The sequence below is a fragment of the Balearica regulorum genome, chromosome 1 (genome assembly GCF_011004875.1).
Source record: "Balearica regulorum gibbericeps isolate bBalReg1 chromosome 1, bBalReg1.pri, whole genome shotgun sequence".
NCBI lineage: Eukaryota > Metazoa > Chordata > Aves > Gruiformes > Gruidae > Balearica > Balearica regulorum.
In genome coordinates, this window is record NC_046184.1 from 195,219,587 (window position 1) to 195,243,346 (window position 23,760).

Genomic DNA, 23,760 nt, shown 5'->3' on the forward strand with positions numbered 1-23,760 from the left:
ACTCCACTGAAATCCACTGTATTCTACTGATTATTTATGGTAGTATCTATATCAATATATCTTGAAGAACAATGTTTCCTAGGTAGTTCTTCTTAAAAGATAACTGTGGAACTCATAGGAGGATATTGAAGAATATATTGCCATCGTTCCTGTGTTACTTGAACTGAAGTGAAGGAATGGATGAAGTGTGATTAAGCTCTATGATTTTAAGTTCAAGAATGTCATTGTTTCCATAGAAACAGCTAGCTCTATCATAGGTACTGAATTAAATGCATATAGGATTTTGCTTTTTCCTCCTCCAAATAAAATTTGATTATGCTTCATTTTGGTTTTGTCTTTCCCTTCACTTCAAACTTCTCTTAAATTTGCTAAGTTAGTTTTTATCAGTACAAAGTTACCTTAGCCGTTCCTTGTTTGAGAAAGCAGTTGCACATAAAAACATATTTGTTTCTCTCTGAAGTAACCTAAAGATGAGTGCATCATTGGAACTGGTTATGAAGTTCACCTTAGTTTTAGAGTGGAGTGCTGTCACACTTCCATGGTATCATGTTGGGATCGCCCTACTTCACAAGTGGTGTGGCTTTGAATGAATGTGCAGGTCTGTCAGCTGGCTGGCAATGAAACTTCGGAGCTTTGTTCTGTCGCATTGACAGTTTATTACCTCTCGTGTTCCATGTCTGTTTTTTTCCTGATACAAAGCAAATTTTACAGGTGCAAGGTATTATAAGAGTAGAGCAAAGCCCCTTCGTGCATCTAAAGGTAAATGCAGAGGTTCTGAGTGTTGCCAAATGTAAATTTTAGGTGTTCAGTTGAGGAAGTGCAGTTAAGTTACCTGTATTCCTTATAAAGTAGCTGGTGAAAAAAGGTGCCTAGAAGTGTGATTCATAAGAACTATAGTTTTATTAATTTCACCAAGTGACTCTTGAAAAAGAGTCCAGAATCAAGGATCTCTTCTCTCTCATGAGAATGCTTGCATCATTGGGCTATAAATTCATATTTCTTGCTCACTTTCTTACCTTATGCAGTCCCTCTACCAGCTAGTTTCTTGGCCAAGAAGGAGCTAATCTTATTATTCTAGATGTGTCTCTTAATTTCCCAGAAAGCTCTGGAAACCTTCAGAAGGCTGTTTGGGAAAATGACATTGGGTCTAATGATCATGAGCTGATACAGTTAAAATCAAATGGAGGAATAAACAAAGTAGGAACGTACATAAAGGCTTTGGAATTCAAGGAGACAGATGCTGATTAAACTAAGTGTATTGGGTTAGTATAAGGAGCATATGTGAAGAATTTCCATGCTTGGTATTTCTTCAAGTTGAAGACATTAAAGGTATAAAATATCTGCATGACAGATGAGTGAAAGGATGTAGAGAGAGACTTTGAATTTGACAGATGAATAACCACCTCAAGAAGGATATTGAGAAGGAGCAGAGAAGAAATAGTGGAATAAAATTCACGATATATATTTACCTAAGTTAGATTATGATGGATTCATTGGCCAGTTTTCTTTGGAAGGAGAGTGTTGTTCAGATGAGGGAAACGCAGAAGAGGCGCAATGTGTCTGGACTTCAGTAAGTAGTTGATGTTGCTTAGGAATGGATTGGTTTTGGAAGGCAGGGTTTGATAGGGCATGTGACTTGGGTGGAGAAGATGGTAAAATACAGTGCTGAATGTGGAAGCAGTTGTGCTTAGTAGAGTTCTTTAAAGATTAATTTTGGGACCAGCTATCTTTCTGATGTTTTCATTTATGCCACTGACACAAGGAAAATCAGTGTGCTGATGAAATTTGTTGATGATGAAAATCTGGTGGCACCAGTAGTATAGAAGATGATCATGATGGTGTATGGAAAAGATAGGATTATCTCAAAGACTGAATTAATAGGAACAAAATTAATTGCATTAATATAAAAATATCCTGTACATCATGGGTGGTTAAAAGCAATATTTTGTAATGCAAACTTGAAGGGTTATGTCATGGAAATGACTGGACTAGAGAAAAGCATTGCAAGATTACTGCATTGCCTTGCAGACTGCTCCTGGCTGTATCACTGGTGCCCACATGAAACAAGAACAGCAGATAATAATCAGTGGACTGTGCGAGGCTTGGTAGTCTCTCAGTGACATCCCTGATCCGAGCCCCCAGTAGGCAGCACACCTCTCTAGAGAGTGCGTCAGGTCGGCAGATGGTGCCTCTGTACTTCTCAGAAGAGTCATCTACTACTATCACCCATCATTGCCTTTCCTTAGTTGTGCTGGTTGTTACATAGGGAGCAGACCAGGCTGCCTTACTCAGCTCCAGCGTCTCCTGATGTGGCGGGTCTTTCCTCTTTGGTCTGCAGAGCGGTGAAGCGGTTCTGCAAAGGCACCTCAGGCGTTGGGGGAAGTCTCTTCCTCCTGCTGGTCCTTGCTGTTGCAAGCTTCCATTTTTCTGCATTTTTAGCCCCCCTCCCATCTGTGTGTGCTAGTTTTGGCTGTTTGGCCAAGGGCTGTGGATCCACTGCAGACTGCACTTGGAACCAGATGTCTACCTCCTTCTCAGTCTCCCTAATGTTACGCAGCCTTCTCACTCCTCCTGCAGCTCAGCTACCTGCTGCAGGGGGTCCTCCACCTGGGCACACCTTGCTGTCTGAGCACTTCCTGCAGACTGAGGTCTGCACTGCAGCCTCTCCTTCAGCAACTCTGGGTGGAGGCATCGGTCACTGCTGGGGTAGATGGTGCAGACCCCCCCAGCCAGAGCTGCAGCCTTTGCTTGCAGACGAGTGCCCACCATTCTGCCTTGAGGGAATGGTAGGACGGGTGCCCTTGACCTGTCACAGAACAGTGCCTGGTTGCTGGGTTGTGTGTACTTCAGGTCTCCCACTCAGCCAGTGGAATGCCCCTCTTGAAGAGGCGCCCTCCCGTGTGAAGTGCCATGCCATGCCTTGTTTGCCTGCTGTAGGCGCAGCACTCCCTAGGGCTGCCTTGTGTAGGGGTGGCCGCTGTTGCTCTGGCTCCATCCAGGCTGCCTCAGGGTCTCCTACGAGAGCTGCTGGCCGCCTGGGGATCTCTCCTCAGGAAACGCCCCTGTGCACCAAAATCTGCCACTCTGCTGCGGGCCAGGCCGGCTCTGGAACAGCTGCTCTCAGCAACTTTTAGCAAAGTGTGTCCTTGTCTGCAGATGTAGAAGAAAGCCATCAAAACCCCACAGCGGGGAAAACGCCTATCATAACTAAAGCACAAAGTAGGTCTGGCATCAGTGAATGTAACCTGTCCAAGAATAAACTTATGCTGAGAGTTAGAAGGAAGCCCCACTCAATGGGACAGTCAGGTTCTAGAGCAGCCTTCCAGGGAGTGTAAAAACTGAAGTTCTTCATTATATGCAGGTGGATACATTTCCAGAAAGGATTACATGAGATTATATATCCACTTTAGGAGTGGAGTCTAGAAACTGCAGGTCCCTGCTGACTTGGTCTGTGTAATGCTGCTGTTTTGCTTATATTGTTCTTTAGGCTTGGTTCAACCTCTTAAGTGAATCTGGTGGAATTCAGTCAGTGAAGTGTACTGCGTGGTGCTACGAGGTTTCTCTTTGGCTTAGAGTTATTAGGAAACTTTGATGTGTCTTTGGAGAACAAACATTTCTTACAATTGTGAACTTGAACTAGAGAGTAAAGGTATTGGATTTTGAGAAGTGAAACTTCAGTCTGCATTTCTGAATGCTTTTATCTCCTCACTTTCTCTTCTGGTCCATCATCAGGTTTTAATTCAATTTCACATCTATTAAGAAAAGGAAAAACAAGAGTCATGTATGTGTATTTTAATCTTAAACAGCTGAAGAAAAGCAGTTAGTTTAAACTGGGGGTTGTATAGCATTATGGCATTATGACACTTTTCCTCCTCTGCATTTTAATTGTAAGATGGGAGGAATCTTAAGCTGCTACTGGAGCATAAAATTGGTAACAAAATAACTTGTTTAACTGAATAGATGGGAAGTCACTTAAACATCAAGAAAGAAAGATCATGTAGGTTGTAAATCTCTCATTTCTTGATGTTTAAGTGACTTCCCATTTATTGAACTTTAGCTGTGAAATTAGCAGCACTGTGGCACTAAGGCATTTTGTAGTTACGCCTTAAAGAATGAACAAACTCTGTTGCAGATGTCTATAACAAACAAAACACAACTTATTCTACATCTGCATATACGTGACCCAAATTTCTGTTCCAAAAGTTGCGGTCACAGTTGTTACTAAAATCTTTGCACATATATATATTTTTTTTTCCTTTTAATTGATTTTTTTTTTGTTTACAATATATAATCTACACTGAAATTCTTTATTGTGTATGCGATGCAACTGATGGGTAGTTACTGGAGCTGTAATTATGACGTTGGTGCTGGCTGTGGCGTGTGGGGGGGAGAGGGCGAGGTTTGCATGCTTGACATCACAAACAGAACGTGCTATTATATAACCGTGCAGAGGGGATGTAGTCCACAAATTTTATTTCATCCTGTTTCTGATACTGTGGCTCTTCTTAACTGCATTCATCAGTAACGTTGCAGTTGGTGCTATAATGCAGAAGTGTGAAGATATGTTCCTTATCAGTTTGCTGTTGCAAAAGGCTGGAATTCCTTTTGGTAGCCTGAAAAAAAACCCACCAACCCCCCCCCCCCCCCAAAAAAAAAAAAAAAACACCAACAAAAAAACCCAAACAAAAAAAAAAACCCAGCCTAAAATCAGGATCATGGTTATGTCTGCTGTGGAAGAGCAAACTTGCAGGGCTATGAGAATCACAAAAGTGACTTGCGACCAAGATTATTTTGACAAGAATAAGTGGAGGGGCTTTAAGCATACAAGAGATACAGATACAACTTCCTTGCTAACTTTTAACATAGGAAATAGGATATAGGGTAGCTAAGACCAGTAAGAATCCTTTCATAACTTGAAAAATTAAAATTTGCTGCTTTTATGTCAAAAATTCTCTACCTAACCAAGATTTTTTTCCCTGCGCTTTCCTTTGAGTAAATGTGTATACACAAATACTTTTTGGGGGTTTTCTCCTTTTTTAGATATGAACTTTCATTAATGGCATTTTGCCAGAAAGGTTTGTTTCAGATCCCCTATAGTTTGTTTGTAGTGGGGTTCTCAGGCTGGCAGAATAAGCAGTTGCAAGCCATTAAACTTCCTGATGCTCTTGAGGGGAATGAGATCAGACTCTAAACTTAAGGGCAAGTTTTGGGATTCTTTTGCTTCATACCCTTTGAGGTAGTGTGATGTGCAACTCAAGACTAAGATTCCTTCAAGCCAAGATTAAGAAATAAAAAGACATATATATATATCTTATATATATGCACATATATATAGAGATACAAACATGCAAACTAAATGGGTCAGTGGCATGCTGTACTATAAATAAGAAAATACTTTAACCTTTCATTAGAGCAGCTGTTTCCTTGCACTTGATGCAGCATCTGCTTGACTGATTTAAGGATTTATTTTTGGGCTTCTGCTGAAATTTGGTGATTTCTTTTTTAAATGAAAATATTCCTCCTGTATTTTACACATACTTTGTAGTATATCCTGTAAAATTATTAGTTTATCTTGATGTGCCTTTTATATCTTATAGTAAGACTATAAGAAATGCTCTTCAGCAACAAAAAACTTTGGCACTATTACGTTATCCATCTTGTGGAGGTGAGGGGGAAAGAAGGAACTAACAATTTTCACTTTTTTTTTTTCTCTGTTGCTTATATTGATTTTTAGTTGTATATTAATTGCAGAAGTATGACTTAATCAAATTTTCCAGGAAGCCAAGTTAGTTTTGGTTATTTCTCTCTGATACTCCTTTCTGTATTCACTTTAGTATGCCTGGTAATCTCAAAACTCAGTAGTGAGAATAAAAAAAGATGTGTCTCCTTAATGTTATGCTAGCTGATGAATAACTTTAGTTCTATATTAATGCTGTGCCCTAACAATATTTTAAGTGCTGAGCAGGACTAATCTGGGGAGTTTTTAATCATCTGCTTGTAGGATCCAAATCAGACAGTTCTGGGGGGTTGATGGGTTGGTGTTGTGTCTACTGCATAGGAAAGCATTATGATCTTCAAAACAGGTAATCCCCACAACAGATAAGCTACACACAGATGAAAGAAAAGAAATCCTTAGATAATCTGCATAAAATTAGAGTTGGGGGACTGCTTGGCCAGAAGGAGCAAGGTAAGGGGTGGGGGGGGGGGGTGTGTGTGTCTCAGGAGCCAGTTACAGGAAACAGATGCGGGGGGGATGCAAGTGAGAGGCAAGAGGGGCTGCTGGTGAAGAAGCTCCTCACCACTAGTGCCTGCCTCAGCCTCTGTTGCTGAATATTTGGGGTTGGTTGGTTTGTTTGTTTTCTAAACAGGCAGCCCATTCCCAAGTACAATAACAGTTTGTGACGCAGTCTAAACCTCCTAAATTTTTGGCAGTATCTTGGTGTTGTAATGAGATGCATAAATGCTTAAAGGATAATTAAAGATAATGAGGTATAGAGAAAGTGGAATGGAGCGCAGCACACCACGCCTTTGAAAGCTGAAGCGTGGCAAGCTGACTTTTGATAAAAAGAACTTCTTTTCTACGTAGACGTTTTTATAGTTTCATCTGAATATGTATATAGTAACTAATGTGGTGCCGTGGTGCAAACTGTTGGTTAAATAGAAGAAATTAGGATTTAATAGAGAAATTGTGAGTGTGCATAAGGGCCTAAAATAAAGGACCTAGCTGAGAGGAGGGGGAAACCAGCTGAGAGAGCGCTAGTTACTGGAATCATTATGGATTAATTGTCAAATCAGTCTTATGTTTCCTGATTCATTTAATGACAAAGATACATGTAAGGGGACCTTACTGCTAGAATTTGTTGATGACATGAAGTTTGAAAAATGCTCTTAACATAGAAAGTGTTACACAGAAATTTTGGGGGGATTCCATAGGCCATAGGCCCAGACAACAGAGATCTGAAACATCTTTGTAGTGCAGAATACTTCTTTCTACCTAGTCTCCTTTGCCTGAGAGGGATGGAGTAATAGGAGTGGGATGAAATTTGGAGCCTTGTGCTTTAGGGCATTACAGCCAAAATGTCAGTTATAAGCTTGGAGGCTGAATAATTGAAAGGATCAAAGTAGAGCAAATGGTGTGGTGCAGTTATAAAGAAGGTGTATGTGCTCTTGGGACACAATCACAGAAAATGTTTCCAGTAAACAGAGGAAATTACTGGTGGTGTTATACAGGCATGTGGTGAGACATCATTTAGTATGCTTCAGAAATAGTAATCTGTTTTGAGGAGAAAAGAGAAAAAATGTGCAGAGGCAGGCTCCTAGGATGAATGAGGAAATGGATATCTCACTAGAGAAAGCTTGAAGAGCTTGTCTTGGGTAGTCCAGCTAAAGAAACCATATATCTAAGCATTGTCTATACATGCACAACTGGAGACAGCTAAGAGGGAAGAAACTACTTAAACTGAAAGACACTATAAGCATAACAACAAGTGGATATAGTCTGGCCATTGCAAAATTTAGGCATAACATTTTGAAGTTGTAATTTTTTACAGCATTCAGGGTTTTGGAGTAAACAGGAATGGTTGAACTTGATCTGCTTTTTCTGCTAAATCGTGGGGAGGTTTGAAAATAATTCCTTAATCATTCCGCAAATATCAAAGAAAATGGAACTGTTTATAGCCAAATGTGTTCTGAATTTTATGAATAATTGTCTTTGACTAAATAGCATTCCTGCAGCTTCTCTCATTTAAGTTTTTTTGCGATTTCCTGGTATGCAGCGATACTCTTTATACTGGCTGTGGTGCTTTCTCAGACAGCTACCACTTGGCTTCTCTCCTGGGCTAAAGACAGAACTTGTATTTTCTGAAGGACGTTAGCAGGGGGACAGGGAGGGGAACCTAACCCTTCTGAGGTAACTCTGTTTATCTTTACTACACTTAGAAATAGAGACTGAATTGCTTTTTGGAGGGGTAATTTTCTTCATTGACCTTGAAGTGTGCAGAATGATAGAGATTGTAATTTGGATACCTCTATTAGGTGCTTAAAGGTAGGTGGGATGAATCCAAGCCAAAGCATTCAAGAGAGAATAGACAATCTGTCTGGAGAGTTTCTGAAATAAGGGGCGAGTACGTAACTGTGGCAGGGCTGTCATGTTCGGTGGGTATGATGTGCTGAGATTTTTGACTTGAAGTCTTGAAAACTTGGGCATAGCTGTAAATTTTTCCTTTTGTATTTGATCTAGAAAACAGTTTACTGAATTCTAACAAGGAAAGCTTTGTTGCAACTTAACTTAAAATGAGAGCCACAGTTTGAGAGAGTCATGCTAAAAGTTGATGCAATTTAGGCTTGTAGGCCAAAACACAAAACCAGCTAGACTGCTACTTGCCGTGGGCATTGGTAAACACTAGCTACCCAAACACATCTTGTGACTTTGCTATCAGTTGCTTGAGGAGCCAAAATTTCATCTCTTTTGCATTGTAAGTAATGTCATAGTGAGCTCTTTATACAGGTTATTTTAATGCTATATGGAAAAGGAATTACATTCAGTAACTTGCAAATAGAAGACAGCAAGGTTATAGCTGAAGATGCTGATGGTTAGATAAAGGAAATCGATAGAAAAACTATGATGTGGTGTTATTACTGTATTGCAAGTGGATCTCAACCACTTTGCTTGTAGTGAAAGACAGTGGTGGAAAAAAGTTTTGGGTTCAGAAGACTGGCAGAAGGATTCAAATTGTGTGGCAGCTGGGACCAAGGAAGGATGATGTCTGACTCCCTGGTGTTTTGTAGGAGATGCAATAGGTGAGATCAGGGCTGACAAATACCATACTGGAGGGAGGGTGCTAGGGCTTTTACTGAGGCTCACAAGGCTATTCAGGTGCAGATTTTGATATTTTTGGTGCTTTCTGTTTGGGTTAATTTTTCGGGTTTATATTTTTCCTCTTTTTTCAAGAAGACATGCTGCTAGTCTGTCTTGGGTGGAATTTTTTTAATATGCTGCTGAAAGCTTTTTTTAATGGCACAGTTGATTCAATCACTACCTATCAGAATCTTCTAGTGTTTATCATCAAAAATGCCGGCTGTTAGAATTTAATCTTCCTGGATTATGTGTAAGCAAACAAAATTTTATTGACCTCTTTGACCCTATTTTTAACACCATCTTAAAGAGTTTTCTCAAATCACTTCAATCTTCTAAACTAGTTATTTAAAAAAATAAAATAAAACTAAGTTTTCTCTGGATACTTTCCTAATACTGATTTTTTTTTTTCAGATAAATTTGCGCCTCATCTTGGTAAGCGGGAAAACGAAAGAGTTCCTATTTTCACCAAATGATTCTGCTGCAGATATTGCAAAACATGTGTATGACAACTGGCCGATGGGTGAGTAGCTGTGTGGCTTTGGCTTTTTAACTGGCAAGCTAGAAGCTTCCCTGTATTTTCAGACTAAAGTGTCAATGAATTGATCTCTGTTCTCAGTGTTCAAATTAAGTATGTTTATTGTGTATCTGGGCATAGATTTATATAGAAATATATAAATATTTCTTGCCGCCTTTTTCCGTGTTTCTTTGAGTGGCCAGATTTATAGATGTGTGGACTATTTCCCACTTTATTTCTAAAACTTGCTTCCCCAAACTGAAGTACTTCTTTCCCCCTATCTTTAGACACTTTTCTTGATCCATCTTGTTAGAGGATGTAGCAAGCATGAGGAAATGTTGGAGATAGAAAGCCTCTTATGTGAGGATGTAAAACATGGCATGTCACAGGAATGCATTAGTGAAATTGGGTCTGCCTTATCTTGGAAGGGATCTGTAATAATGGTATTTTTCCAGGAAGAAATCAAACATAAAAGAACATTTTAAGAGACATTAAAAGACTGAGAGAAACTGAGGTTGTTTGTATGAATATATTTGGTGTTATGCAAGAATACTAGCTTTGGAAAATGGAACTGAAAACTTATGTGAAAACATATGTGAATAGTTCCACAAAACCAACGTGCTTCTGTTGTCCCTGACTATGATTTCATGGGAAAAGAGCCAAAACACGGACATAGTATTACATATGATGAAAGAAAATGCTTCTTTTGGTACAAGACTTCATTTGGGTTACTGTTTTGATGTTAAAAAAGACTACTATTTACACAAACTGAAGTGTTGCAATATCTGTTTCTGTGGCGCCTTTGTCAAAGAGGTATAGTGGATGATAATTCATGCCAGAAAGTTAGTGTTGATAATCCATATTTTAGGCTTAAACTGGTCTTTGATGTCAGGAAGAACAGGATTTCAGGGGACTTGTTTGCTGTTTGTTTTGCTGGGATGCAGCATTATGTATTTAGTAAAATATGTAATGAAAGAGGAGGCTTTTAGTCCTCTGAAGTATTAGATACAGATGTAAAATAGTTTTACTCTAAGAAACCTGGTTGATGTATCATCTATGTAGCTACTGTACATATTTTAATATGTGCCTACAACATAGATATCATGACCAAATGTTCTTTGTGTACTCTTATCTGAATTAGTAAAGGCAGAACTGTTTTTTTCTTACTGAAGTTTATTCCTGAACATGTGGTCTCATGTGCCCGGTCTTGTGAAGAGCTTGAAAGTTGCAGATTCTGAGTTTAGAGTTGGGAAGAAACCAAGGCTTTAAAGTCTCTTTTTTAAAGAAAAAGGAAAGTAGAACCAGACATGGAAGCCTCAGTTCAAATGTCTGCTGTCCTGAGGAAGCGCTCTAAATCGTGATGAATATTTAATTGCCTGTGCAAAGAAGAATAGTGTCAATTTAAAAGACTGAGGAAAAATCTACTTCAGAATAATATAGGTTTTCACAAACATTAGTCCACTAGCTGTTTGCAGACTGAAAGTGCTCTTCTTTGCCACAGGACTGAGAAATCTTGATGAGGAATAAAGTTTTCTTGAAATAGAGATGATATGAAATGATTGTTTTTACCATCATTTTGACTTGTCGTGATCTTGTGGGGAAAAAAAGTGATGAAATATCCTCAGTCACATGCTGGCAAGATTAAGGCAAACTGCTCTTTGCCTCTTTTGGCAATACAATTGTTAACTAAGGATCTCTTGGCTTGTAGTGGAAAATACCAAATTTATGTTAATGTATATCATCTAGGTGGGTTACCTGTTCTCTTTCCTGCCCATTTTCTTCTAAATAATACTAACTTTTTTCTTGTACAGCAATTATCTGCTGAACTTTAAAATAAAAAAAGTTAAAAAAACTTGTTGTAGGTAAATATTTTCTCCTTGGCTCATTTAGTCATCAGTGGAAACTAAAATCTGAAGTCATGTCAGAAAGAAATGTTTCAACTGCCAGCCAAGAAGCAAAAATTAACAGGATGGGTAAATTGGCAGCTTAACAATGGGCAAATATCTGTGCCAGAATATAGTCTGTCCTCTTTTCGTTGCTGTTTTATGTCATTATGGCACTGTAAACTGCCTGAACGTCTCCTCTTTACACCCACAGTATAGTGGGTTCAGGGAGTAAAAAAAAAAAAAAAAAAAGAGAGGGAAAAAAAAAAGGTATCTTCCAAAAATTTGTTTACCCTAGCAGTGCGATAATTCAGATCCTTAACATAGCCCACTTCATAGCATAGCGAAAAGGGCATGTGCTTGAATTGCAAGACAATTGAATCAGACCTTGAGTGGGAATACTTGAAATTCAAATAGCTTTGGTTGTGTAATTTGATCTAATCTTATAAACTAGGCACATGGCAGCACCCAGGGATAGCGCAGCTTCTGCTGTGGATGCCAGCCCTGCCTCCGCCGTGTTCTGCGCAGCACCAGGGCTGCGATGGCTCCTGCTGCCCACATCTCTGCGTGCTTGTTTTCTCGCACCAGATGCCTCTCCGTACACCCTCTGCAGCCGTGTCTTTTGTTTTAAATGCTTCCCCTTCTCCCCTTTTCAGTTCTTCTCCCCTTTTCAGTAGTTCTCCTTTTGTGGTGCCAGTTGCTACTGCCCGTATGTCAATTGTATGTTCCCAGTGAACAGGTTAGTTTCTGTTGCTTGTCTGATCCCTCGCTGAATATTCATTTTGGTATATAAACACTACAAAAGCCGAAAGAGAGAACATTTGTGAACAGCTGTTGCCAGATATCTGGTCAGCTAAGAAACAGAAGACACAGTATTTCCAGAGGGCCCATTTAAATTCAACATTTCACGGTTTTATGATATTTGTTCTGAAAGCAAAGTGCACATTTATTTGTCGTTCGCATTGTGACAGGGAACAGTAAAAGAGTAGGAAAAGATCGTTTAAGCTTATAAATGATTTATGATGGCTTCGGCATTAAAGGAAGTGCATTATAGGAAAATACATGCTTGCTTTTCCTGAATCATTGTTTGCCACATAAAAACATCCACAGATTGTCTTTTGAGAAGTTCCGTAAAATGTATCCATCAGTGTCTCCTCTGCTCATGCTCTCCCCTGTGACCGTTCAGGGCTGCTCAGGTCACTGCCCCCTCTGGACATCTAACTGGTTGGATCTGGCCATCATTGAACACTGCTGAGCAGCGGGCAGAGCGTTTTCAGAGCTGTGATCTGAGACTCCTATTTCAAATGACCCATCACATGCACTTTTCCTCTCTGTGTGGCTGCTTCCCATTGCTGGAGAATGGCTCTAGTTAGACAATTAACTGGGGAGGAGGAGTATGGCTTGAGAATCTTCTGAATGGGACAAAATTAAGACGATTTTAGCAAAGTGGGTGTTAAGCCTCAGGAAGGAACTTGCATTTATGAAATATTTTTGTAGGACTTGTATATGTGCTAAATATCTCATGCAATCTGTGAAGTAAGCTAGTAATATTTATACTTGCAGGCATAAAATAATGTGTTTCAGTGCCCAATGTCAAATAATAAATTTAAGAATAGATTTCAGGAGTGCTAACCTTGAATTATCTTTCTGTACATTCAGCCTGTGCTCTTTCTTTAGTGTTTCATGCAGAAGAGTCCTGTTTTTAGTTTTATTCCTGGATAAAGATGAGAGAAATAAAAAAAGATGTTTTTATTACAGTGTAACTGTGAAAATTCCCTTGCTTCTTTTCAGATTGGGAGGAAGAACAAGTCAGCAGTCCAAATATCTTGCGGCTTATTTATCAAGGGAGGTTTCTTCATGGCAATGTGACATTAGGAGGTATGAAAATAATTTTCATTATGCATGTTACAGCCAGACAAAGGGGATATTTATTTACAGTGCAGTAAATTCTACTTTACTGTTCAAGATCACAGTAATGCTTGCCATACACTATTTTTCCTCTGCGTAGAGAGACATTTTTATCTTACTGTGTATTTTTCCATCTTGTTACTAGTTGTTAAACTTCAGAAGGTATCATCTTCTAAGTCAAGTCTCCTCTTGCATAAAGAAACAGTAATGCTGCTTTTATGTGTTGTCTTTCTAAATGGAATATTTTGTTCCATCTCTTACACTGCCCTTGCAGGGTAAGCTACTTCATAAATGTCTGAAGTATTTTAAAATGTTTGATAAACTTTATGCTAATTGGTTAAACAATACTTTAAATCTCAGTGCAATGAAGGAAGACATCCTATGAATGAGAATGAGGGGAAGCATTCTTGCTGTCCAGTGCTCTCCCAGGGATACAATTGCATAGTTATGCGAAAACAAAAGTAAATGGCTTCACTTCATACTCTTAAGGAAATGCAGTTCAACTGTGCCCCCTTGTGGCAAGTTTTTTCACACAATTAGATATTTTGATGGGTATCGTCTTTGATAGAGGTATGGCACAAATTTGTAACAATAATCTTTCCTTTGGTAGGTAAAAGTTGCCAGTATGAATATCAACTATGTCAACGACTAAACAAAATGAGACTCTCTTCTCTGTGCCAGTTTAAAAATAAATTAATACTTCTACTTTCTCTATATGTTCAGATTGTTCACACATTTGGTACTTGAATGCAATACAGAGAGGAGAATATAATACAAAATCACCAATGAAATATTTTTGAACTTAAGGTAAACCTGTAAATAGTATTTCTGGACTGCTTATGGTGATCTTTCCATGAAGAAGTGACTGGGATGATACGGCCATTGATTCACTTTCTACCATTACTGATGTTGGCTAGTGATGTACTTTTAGAATAGATTTACTCTCTCTATAAATCAATTTTTAATGCTGCTATATATACAAAGATGATCATTGTCAATTCATCTAGAAGTAGTCTGAAATTTTTATTCACTCTTTAATTTGTATGCTTACCAGGTGCCAATGAATGCAGCTAGTAGCAGTTGGAGTAGGGTTGAAAGATAAATGTTAAGTTTTGGATCATCTCTGCAATTAGAGATGCTAGTCTTACCCTACGTTTTCCAGCCAAGGATAGCTAAATGGGATTTTCTTTGCCATTTGTCTCTAGGTGTTGCTTTTGACCACCGTTGCTTGTTCCCTGTAGTGACATTTGTCTAAATCTGAAACAACTTTGAATATTTGTTTAATATATTTAATATATTGTTTTACGAGCTAAGCTGAAAAAGAATAGCTGAATGCTGTTGACTCTTGCATTAACTCAGGTCTGTGGATTTTGAACTCTTGGGTTCAGGGCACTTAATTCTTAATCATTCATGCATTGCAATTTAATCATCATGATTTTACCCTAAGGATCTTACATGTATATTAGTGTTTTTCAAAGATCTTTTTGTTGCTGTGTTGTTTTAAGAAAAAGAACCCCTAAAACATTGGCTTACTTCAGTACTAATGAATTTATCTGGAGATTATACAGCTGAAAGGGGAACAGCAATTCATGAAACAGCCTGAAAAGACTGTTACGTCAGTTTGTGGTGTTCATTAGATGTAACCCTAAGTGAACTAGTTATCTTTAAGGGGGAGGAATTTCTTGCTAAATACAATATGTAATTTCTTATGCTGTTGTAATACAGTTCCATTAAACTTTTCTATCTGCAGCTCTTTATAACTGAGTTATAGCACTTAGTGTTTTATTTGCTTTAGGTGATTAGGAAGTATTGAGTGGAATTTGGACCTACTGTGTACTGAAAGTCACTTTACCAACCGGTAAAACAAAAGTTTCCAAGGAAACAGTTTGGTGTTTTTCTCTTTTAACAGAAGTCCATTTCGGTTCCCATTTAAAAATGACGTCGTAATGTTCTTGTTGTAACCTCATATGTCTACATAGTGTCTTTCAAATATGAGTCTCCTATAAACTAAGAAGCCTCAGAAAATGACAAGTTGATAGGAGAAACTGGCTTTTGAATGAAAAATTTTATTTTAAAGAAACCATCTCTTTTGCCAGCTTCTCGGAATGGGCTGTCACTACAAGAACAGTAGAGCTAATGGCATTGGAAGTGGTAAAGAAAAATAGACCCTTCTGTAAAGCTTGCCATGCCACTCTGCCTGTGGTGCTTGAGCCACGCTGTATTGTTGTGTCCTGCCTGCGTGAATGGTTGGGGAGTTAGCTGGCAAGGCAGACTCCACTCCGTTGTTCAGATTCCAACAGGAAATTTCATCCTTTAGCTAAATATTTGGTCTGCAGTTTGCATTTGAAATAGTATTAATTAGGGAAGTAATACATCATTGACAGTTCTCCGTTTCTTGTTAGATAGTGGTAATCAGGAAAGTTTTACTTCCTTATTTATTGGGGAGGGGGGGAAGGGAAGCCAACCCATCCAAAAAGAGGGGTAAAAAGTAAATTCTGACAATAGAAAATCTGGAACAAAAGTGGAATTAAACAGATAGGAAAGGAATTAAATACAAGTTAAAGTGGGACAAAGCAGTGAAAGAACAAAGAAAAGAACAAGAAAGGATTTACTGAGCATAGGTTAGGGTGCTAAGATTCTGTCATGGTGCTCCAAGCAGTAAGCTGGAAATTGCTAATAAGAACTAGTGTGAGCTATGCAAACTACTCACTGAAATTAGTTAATTGAAATATTAGTGTAATTTTACTTGATTACTGCAAATAATCAGTCTCTGCAGGTCACTAATCAGGTCTCCTTGAGTGTCTTGGTATTATGAAAAGATGTCCCTGATGTGATTAGTTTATAGCATTTTGCACTTTCTGTAATGGCTTCTTAAGAGTTTGTAATGAAGACAGTCCTTTTCCATTCAGTTTAGCAGACTGTTAATATGCTCTTTGCAGAGTTTTCAGTCATATCAAGGAATGAAGTACCCAAAATACTTCATCCTTGTGAGACCTTAAGCTATCAATAGCTTCTAGTTGCAGGCACAGGCACTGCTTCAAGTAAACTAAGCAACTTTCAGATATGACTTACTATAGAGATGGCTTTTCCCAAAGTACAGCTACTTCAGAGAAGCTTGTGGATCTGTGTATCCCTCTGTATGCTTACACTTGTGATTTAATCATAACTTGAATTTTTTCAAACAAATAAATAAGCAATGAACATGATTTAATAGCAATGTTGTAGCCAGGCTTTTATTCAATGCATGTAGTAGCCATATATTAGATTTATTTATTCATTTTTTTATTAATTTTGAATCTATGCTGTAGCGATTAAAATAGAGACATTTTTCTCTTCAGTTATCTTCAGGTTTATTCGACATTCATTATTCTTTTATTCACTTAATTTACCTTGGTGCACTGTATGTGAAAATAGAAGATGTAAAGTGAATTTGAGAGGACAAATTCTACTCAAGTCAGAATGATTTCCATATTTAAGGTTAAATTCTTGTTACATTTATCACTAACTTTTTTCCCCTCTATAAGGTCAGGTGAGGACAAAACTTAGAGCATCTTTAAATTACATTTCTCAGAAAAATAATCAAGAAGGAGGCTTAATCTTAGGATTTGGAGAGAGGAAACAAAACTAAAGTTATGTAAAGTACTTGTAAAAATAACTCCCCCCCCCCCCATAAGTGGAAGAAGTCAAAGTTCAGAATATTGAATCTGACAATGAGAATCTGCTAAATATAATGAGCAACAGAGAATCCTTTCATTTCAAGGAGACTAGAAGTTTTGATAAGTATTATAGTACAATGCTAAAACCATAAACATAGCATTGTGTTGGTATACTTAAATCAGATTGTGAACATTGTCATTTTAGTTTCAGCAATGAGCAGAATGAATTGTGGAAAGCTCCAATTCTGTTATTTTGTGTTACTAAAGCTCACAAAGGCAGCATTGTGAGAACTACCTTATCTGATTTAAAATGTTACAAATTTGATATTTTTCGCATGCAGCTGATGTTACAGGTTCATATTAAAAGGCAAGATGCAGGCATTTTGTATTTCAGAAAATCTGTATCATGGATCAAAGTATGTTTTAGGAAAATCTGTTTCGCAGTAGTGGCTCTGTTTTGATGTCTCCGGAGTAACAATTTAGTGGTTGAATTGGCCACTTTTTTGCATCCTTCTCGCTAAAGAGCACTTTAGCACCTGAGTCTTGGCATGAATACCCACTTCTACTTTTACTCAAAAGAGGAAGGCTTAAGTTTCCTAACAGGAATGTCATGTCTCTGTGAACACAATGTTTTAAGTGATTATTATCAGGTCTCGAGATCTTGATCTACAAACTTTAGCCAGAAACGCCTTTATATATCTACTTAGTAAGCAGTTCAAACCTAACAGTATGAACTTACAAACAGGTGCTAATCCAATTATAGTTAGTTTCAATTGGGTGTTTTACTTCCTTGGGTAAGTTTAGTTTCAATTAGTTAGTTAGTTTCAATTGGGTGTTTTGAAGAAAGAGGACTGCTGTAATGTATTAATAAATCTCCCTTTCTCCTTTTGCAGCATTAAAACTTCCTTTTGGCAAAACAACAGTGATGCATTTGGTGGCTAGAGAGACATTGCCAGAGCCAAACTCTCAAGGTACGCTGTGCACTAGAGGTATTTCTTACTCAAGTACATGGCAAACCAGTCAGATCTCTTAGGTTTTGAGTATTTAATAGTAGAGAAAATCCAAGGCCTTGTGGTTGTCTGCGAAGCAAGTAATGGAATGCTTTAGTCCATGTTGTTTATCGAAAAATAATAAATTAACTTTCTGGTTTAGCATTTTTATAGAATGCAGAATTTTACTGAACCTTAAAAGCTTTAGTTTTTATTGTTAAAAACTACTCCTGATTGATTTTTCAGCAACGTATGCATGTGTATAATAAAAACTTTTTTTGTACTAAAAATAATAAAAAACATACTTATGTCAAGCATACTCACACATAAAATGACCTAATTGCTTTAGAAATGTCATGTAAGCAAAACTTTCTTCTTGCTCTACAGGTCAACGGAACCGTGAAAAAACTGGAGAAAGCAATTGCTGTGTAATCCTGTAAACCCTGTTAGCTTTACCTGCTAAGTGTGATGTAATATAGTCTTTGTCTTTCATGCTGCTGGAATAGAAGAGGCCCTACCTTGCTTCAAACACCTGTAGGAAGAGCCTGTCTGTAAATCCATGGAACTGAAATATTACACGAACACTGTCTCATTAGTCTTTTTTTTGTTTTTGTAAGAGAAAGATCTATGAACACTTTCATTTTAATTTTTTTAAATTCCTGCGCTTTGTTTGTTGAATAATCTTACAATACATCACTTCTTGAAAGAATTCAATCTCCAGAGAAGTTAATGTGTTCTTTTCCATAGCAGGAATCATTTTGCTACCACAAAAATCTGCATTAACCGGATTTAACCAATTAAGCTTTCTAGATGCAATTTGCACTAAATATGGTTGACAGTATATTTCTCATCAACAATCTCTAACAATATTTGAGATACCTAGTAGTAACCTACAATGTATAATGCAACACTGGAAAATAGTATATCTATAATTAAAACAAATCTCACTTATGGCCAAATCAAAGGAAAAACTGTTAAGTCAATTCTACCTAAGTCAACCTTGGTGGCCGAACTGGCACAGAATACTAACTAAACCAAGTCTAACTATATATATTTTCACTGCAACAAACAAACAAACAAACAAACAAAACTATGTGCCTGTAATTTAAAAGCACTCTGTGGAGGGCTGATGAAACTGATTTTTTTTGTTACTGCATGCACTCTGATCTCGTACGTTAGTTGAGTGCTTATTCAGACAGCACAAACAAGTGCAGAGAGTGCATTTCCTAGCCTTAATATGGGAGGGGTAATTCCCTGTAGTTCATAGGCTTTTATTATTGTGCTTACATGTTAGAAAACATCATTTACTAATCAATTTTATGTATTTGAATATTGGCAATTGGTGTTTTTCAGTCATTTTCTCATCTGTACTTTAGTGTCCAGTGTCATGCTTACTCATTAGAGACTTCAAAAGAATTATTAAAGTTTAAAAAGCAAAAAGAAAAACCTCTGCCATAGTACTAGTTTTGTTTCTTTACATAATCTGCATTTGGTATTAGTGCTTGCAATTGTATTAAAATCAGAAGCTGATTTTTGAAGGCATACATAATTAAAAAGGATGCCATTCTTTTTTTTCCATATCAATAATTTAAACATTGATATGCTGAAGAAATTTGCACAGCACTAAAGCATGAGCTAGTTTCATCTAAACCTGTAAAAAATAAAAATAAATAAAAATAAAAAATATAAAAGATTTTATATTTTTTCACTGGGGAGGAATTCTTCCTGGGTGAAATTACAAATACGTGTAGAATATATTTAATAAAAATCTTATAAAATACATAACTATAGAAGTTAAATATAGATTGGCGTGTAGTATAATAGAACAATATTCCATATAAATAGCTTTAGCCTTTAAAAATATGAGTCACAGGTTGACATTGTGTTCTGTACTTAAGTGTCCACAACTCTTACAGATGTTCTGTGTAATCGTTTTTTCGAATGATTGGCATCATTCAAATGTAATCAGGTTATTTTATTCATTGTTACTGCTTTGATGAAATGCTTTATATGCAGTAGATTTACAAAAATATTGTTCATACTGATCAGAATTAAATTTGTATAGAGCAGAGTTTTAAAACAAATTGTAAATAGCACTAAACATTTTCTTTCTGCAACCTGTACTGATAGACTCTTCTGTAAACTAAATAAAAGAATATTGTAGTGCATTTTGGTGGTGTTTTAGGGGTTGTAATCGGTCTGTAACTACTTTTAATAATACTTCTTAATATGGAAACTACGTAAGGATTCAATTTTATTTATTAAAAAAGAAGAGGGGCAAAACCTGCTGAAAACTGCTAATGGGATTTACCACTTCAGTTTTATTCTTCTTTCATGTCAAAAGAAGCAACTTAGAGGTTTTTTCTGTTGGAGAAGAACACAAGCATGGACAGCTGCAGTTGCAGATGTACAGCCATGTCACACCCTGGTGTACCTCACAGGAGTTATGTGCTCATACTGTAAGTTTTTCTAGTCTTCACTTACAACAAAGAGCTTACACAGTCCTCTTAGGGTGTTGGGAACTCAGGTGACTATTATTATGTGCTCGTTGCCTAAATGAATCTTGGGAGGGAGATTTCCTTGTACTCTGCAGTGTAGTTTCTAAATAAGTAACTATAGGGACATAAACCTTATTTGAAAAAAAAAAAAAAAAGAAGTTTGATCAACATCAGCTTGAGAAAGCTACGTGAAAGAACCATGTTACCGTTTTTCACTATAAAATTAAACTTCCCTTTTCCAAAATGCTGACCACCGAAGTAACACAGGCTCAGATGGGAAGTGGCTATGACAAGAAAAAGAAACATGCTGAGGCAAGACACGTTTTGTTAGTTAAAGCTTTCAGATGCGTTGATTTTGGAAAATGAATGTTTCAAATATATTCTTGGTTTGAAAAAGTAGCTAAGTACTTAGTACAGTATCAATATATGAAAATCCAGTAGCTTCCAGTTAAAATATTTGGCAACCTTGAATAGCAAAGTATGTGGAGTTCCCTTTTGTTGAGATGAATAAGATGCAAATATGCGCATGTCCAAACAAATCCTTAAATGTTGCTTGGCATTTCAAGTGTGAGCTTGCCAAAATACCTCCTGTAGAAAGTGGGTAGAACCATTGCCTTAATTTTCCTGCAAATTGTCAGAGTTCTGCCCATTGCAGAGCATTTCTGTTGTGGTGTGAGGCTGGTGGAAAACTGGGGGGGGAGGAGGGGGCGGGGGAGGCAGAATTGCCAAAAGATTTGTGGTTTTTTTCTTTGGATGCTCTGTACTGCGGACTGTGTGTTTGCCAAAACAAAAGCAGTAGCTCTTAATCCCTGATTCCTCAGCCTTGCTAAAGTTCACGCATCTGCTTCTCTTCTACGTCGATTGGAGTCAAGAGGATACATAAAGATTAAAGCTTAAGTCTTCGCAGGGTCAGGCTGTTGGTCTGATAATACGTTGAAGAGTTTGATGTTTAATTTTCACTGTTAGATAGAAATGATATTTTCCCTGTGGATGAGTTAATAGTTGTCATGAAGGAAGGGACAGAGAGGATCAATCGGAGCCCTTCATATTCTGAAATACCATGAAGGAACCACATCTGTGTCCCATCCCATTGTATGTGTTATCAATCATAAATTAATACTCACACGTGAGGAATAATGTCTGATAGCAGTTAAAGTACTCTAACTTCTGTTTTCTTAAATGATAATAAACATATGACTGTTGAAACAGTCTTGGGGATTAGGTTAGCTGCTGGAGGAAGAAGTATGGACACTGCGATGTTAAAGGCTTTGCTAAGGTGCTGCATCAACGTTAATGCAGTGGCTGATCTCTGCAATCCGCTTTCCTTAGTACACTGCATTTACAATGGGTGATTTAATTTAGGAGAGAAATACATGGTGCTCCGAAAAAGCTTCCTTCCTCTCTTATAGGTAAGAAGGAAGGGAGTCGTTTGTGGGCTGGCCAAAAGTCGGGATTTTCTGCTGCTGCTGCTGCTCATTGGGGAAGTAAAGCTTGTGCATTTTGCGGTTCTGTGTGTGCTCCGATAAGATTCGTTATACAAATCTTACGTCAAGAAGCAAATAGGAAAATGGATATGCTTCTCCATCTAAAACTCACTAACTTTGTGCTAATTAAATGGGTAAGCTTGAGCAGATTTGGCTTTATATGTGCTGTCTGAATTGACCATTAACAGCAGTTGCAGCATTGAAAGCAATGGGACTTCTGTGCTTAAATCAGAGGAAATGCCAAGATCTGATGAGATTCTTAAAGGAGAGTTCCTACCCTCTTTATTTCTTCTGAAGTCCTTAGATTCTTCCTAGATACTCTGTCTTGGCCAGAACTTGTCAGTATCAAGCTTATTTTCAGAGCACAGTAAAAGGCCTTTCTTGTTATTCAAGAGGCTGACAGTAATGTATGGTTCATGATAATAAGTTGTTAAAAATACTTAGGAGGTAGTAGCATACTTGTCCTTCCGTGCCACATGTACGTACCCTTGAAGAGGTTCACAATGTAATAGCTAATTTGCTTACCAATTTATTATACTAAATGTAAAATTACAAAAACCTCTTTATGCTGTGTGTTTTTCCAATAGTTACGATTGACTACTTCTATTTTTTTTTTTAAATTGATAAGGTTTAGGTTTTTTAATTTAATCTGGAAAAAGGAATGAGCAGTGAAATAGAAAATGGTGAAGGTTATTAAAGTCAAGCTCACAAAAAATAAAGAAAATTTAGTTGTACCTTATCCAGCTCATGGAAGGGATCACAGCAACAAATGAAGTTCAATTTTGAATGTAAAGGATGGATGGGATAGTTAGAGAAGGCAATGTACTCACACAACTCTGCCTTTTAAAATCACCTGGATCAGTCTGGGACTGAGTTCTGGGCATCGTGGGCAAACACTTTGTATTGCAAATTCCTTCCAGTTTGGAAAATGGTAACAAAAATAACAAGACAGCAGAAATATTATAGAGAGATTGAAGAGAATGAGGTTAAAATAGCTACATTTATGACTAATCCAGAGAAAATGGATGGAGAACTTCTATTTTTGTCTTGTAGTTTTATTGGCCCAGTTTTTACATTTGTCTTTAAAGCAGAGGTGACAAATTCAAATCCCATAGAAATGTTTTTCATGAAATCAATGGCATTCACTTCCACCAGAAGTAATGGCAGGAGAAAAGCTGAGCAAGATTTAAAAGGAAAATGGATCATTGCATCAATGAAAATTGATGGAATTTCCAGAATTATCATGAGCGATGCCAGACTTTTTCTCAACAAGGCAGTAATTTTTGTCCTTCAGACATTATGTTAACTTTCAATGAGGAGCCCAACTCTTCAGGAAAAACTACGTCTGGCATGTTACCACCTCAGTATGTACAAGCAACCGCCTGACACGAGCCCCAGCCCGTGTCGTGTATCGTGTACCCTGGTGAGAGCTCATCTGTACAAACCTGCTGCTTCACGAGAAGAACCTTTGGTCAGAGTCAAGGTGATGCCCGTGCATCACCTTGTAAGGGAGTAAGTTCCTGTTTAGCTGGTGGAGAATGTGAACTTGAACTGCATGTGGTTCCGTAGGGCAGAAGTGAATGCCTCTTGAGCGGTGCAAGGTGAAAGCACCCTGCTTTTATCAATTCAGGTAGTAAATGTTTTGACTCTTCTACCAGAAAATACTCTCCAGCTACAGGGTTTTTTTTTTTAATAGAGGCAGGGTAATGGGATGAAACAGGAGAATTTTCTCTTTCTACTGTCTTTTATCTATTCTTTGAACTAAAGATCAGGAAGAAATAATGGGAGAAGTTTTAGGTGCCTTCCGTAGGATCAACCATTAAATGGCCGGTCAGAATTCACCTACCAGTAGGTATCCATGCCACAAAGAGCAGCTGCGGGAAAGAGGTGACCGCTGCCTGCGGTGTGGCAGCTCTAATTGCCGGGGTGATGTGGCTAAGGTTGTGAATGAGGGGCGGAAAGGGGTGATAC

The 23,760-nt window shown here is 37.8% G+C and overlaps 1 protein-coding gene across 2 annotated transcripts in view; it reads left to right on the top strand.

Annotated features, from left to right (window-relative positions):
• Positions 1-19,975, top strand: part of UBL3 (ubiquitin like 3) — a 59,577-nt gene extending 39,602 nt beyond the window's left edge. For both annotated transcript variants that reach the window (XM_075742068.1, XM_075742067.1), the window contains exons 2-5: positions 9,269-9,377; positions 13,046-13,132; positions 17,712-17,789; positions 18,195-19,975. In XM_075742068.1, coding sequence (XP_075598183.1) covers positions 9,269-9,377; positions 13,046-13,132; positions 17,712-17,789; positions 18,195-18,247 — 327 coding nt within the window. In that variant the 3' untranslated portion in view covers positions 18,248-19,975. The remainder of the gene's footprint in view (positions 1-9,268; positions 9,378-13,045; positions 13,133-17,711; positions 17,790-18,194) is intronic.
• Positions 19,976-23,760: the final 3,785 nt, after the last annotated feature.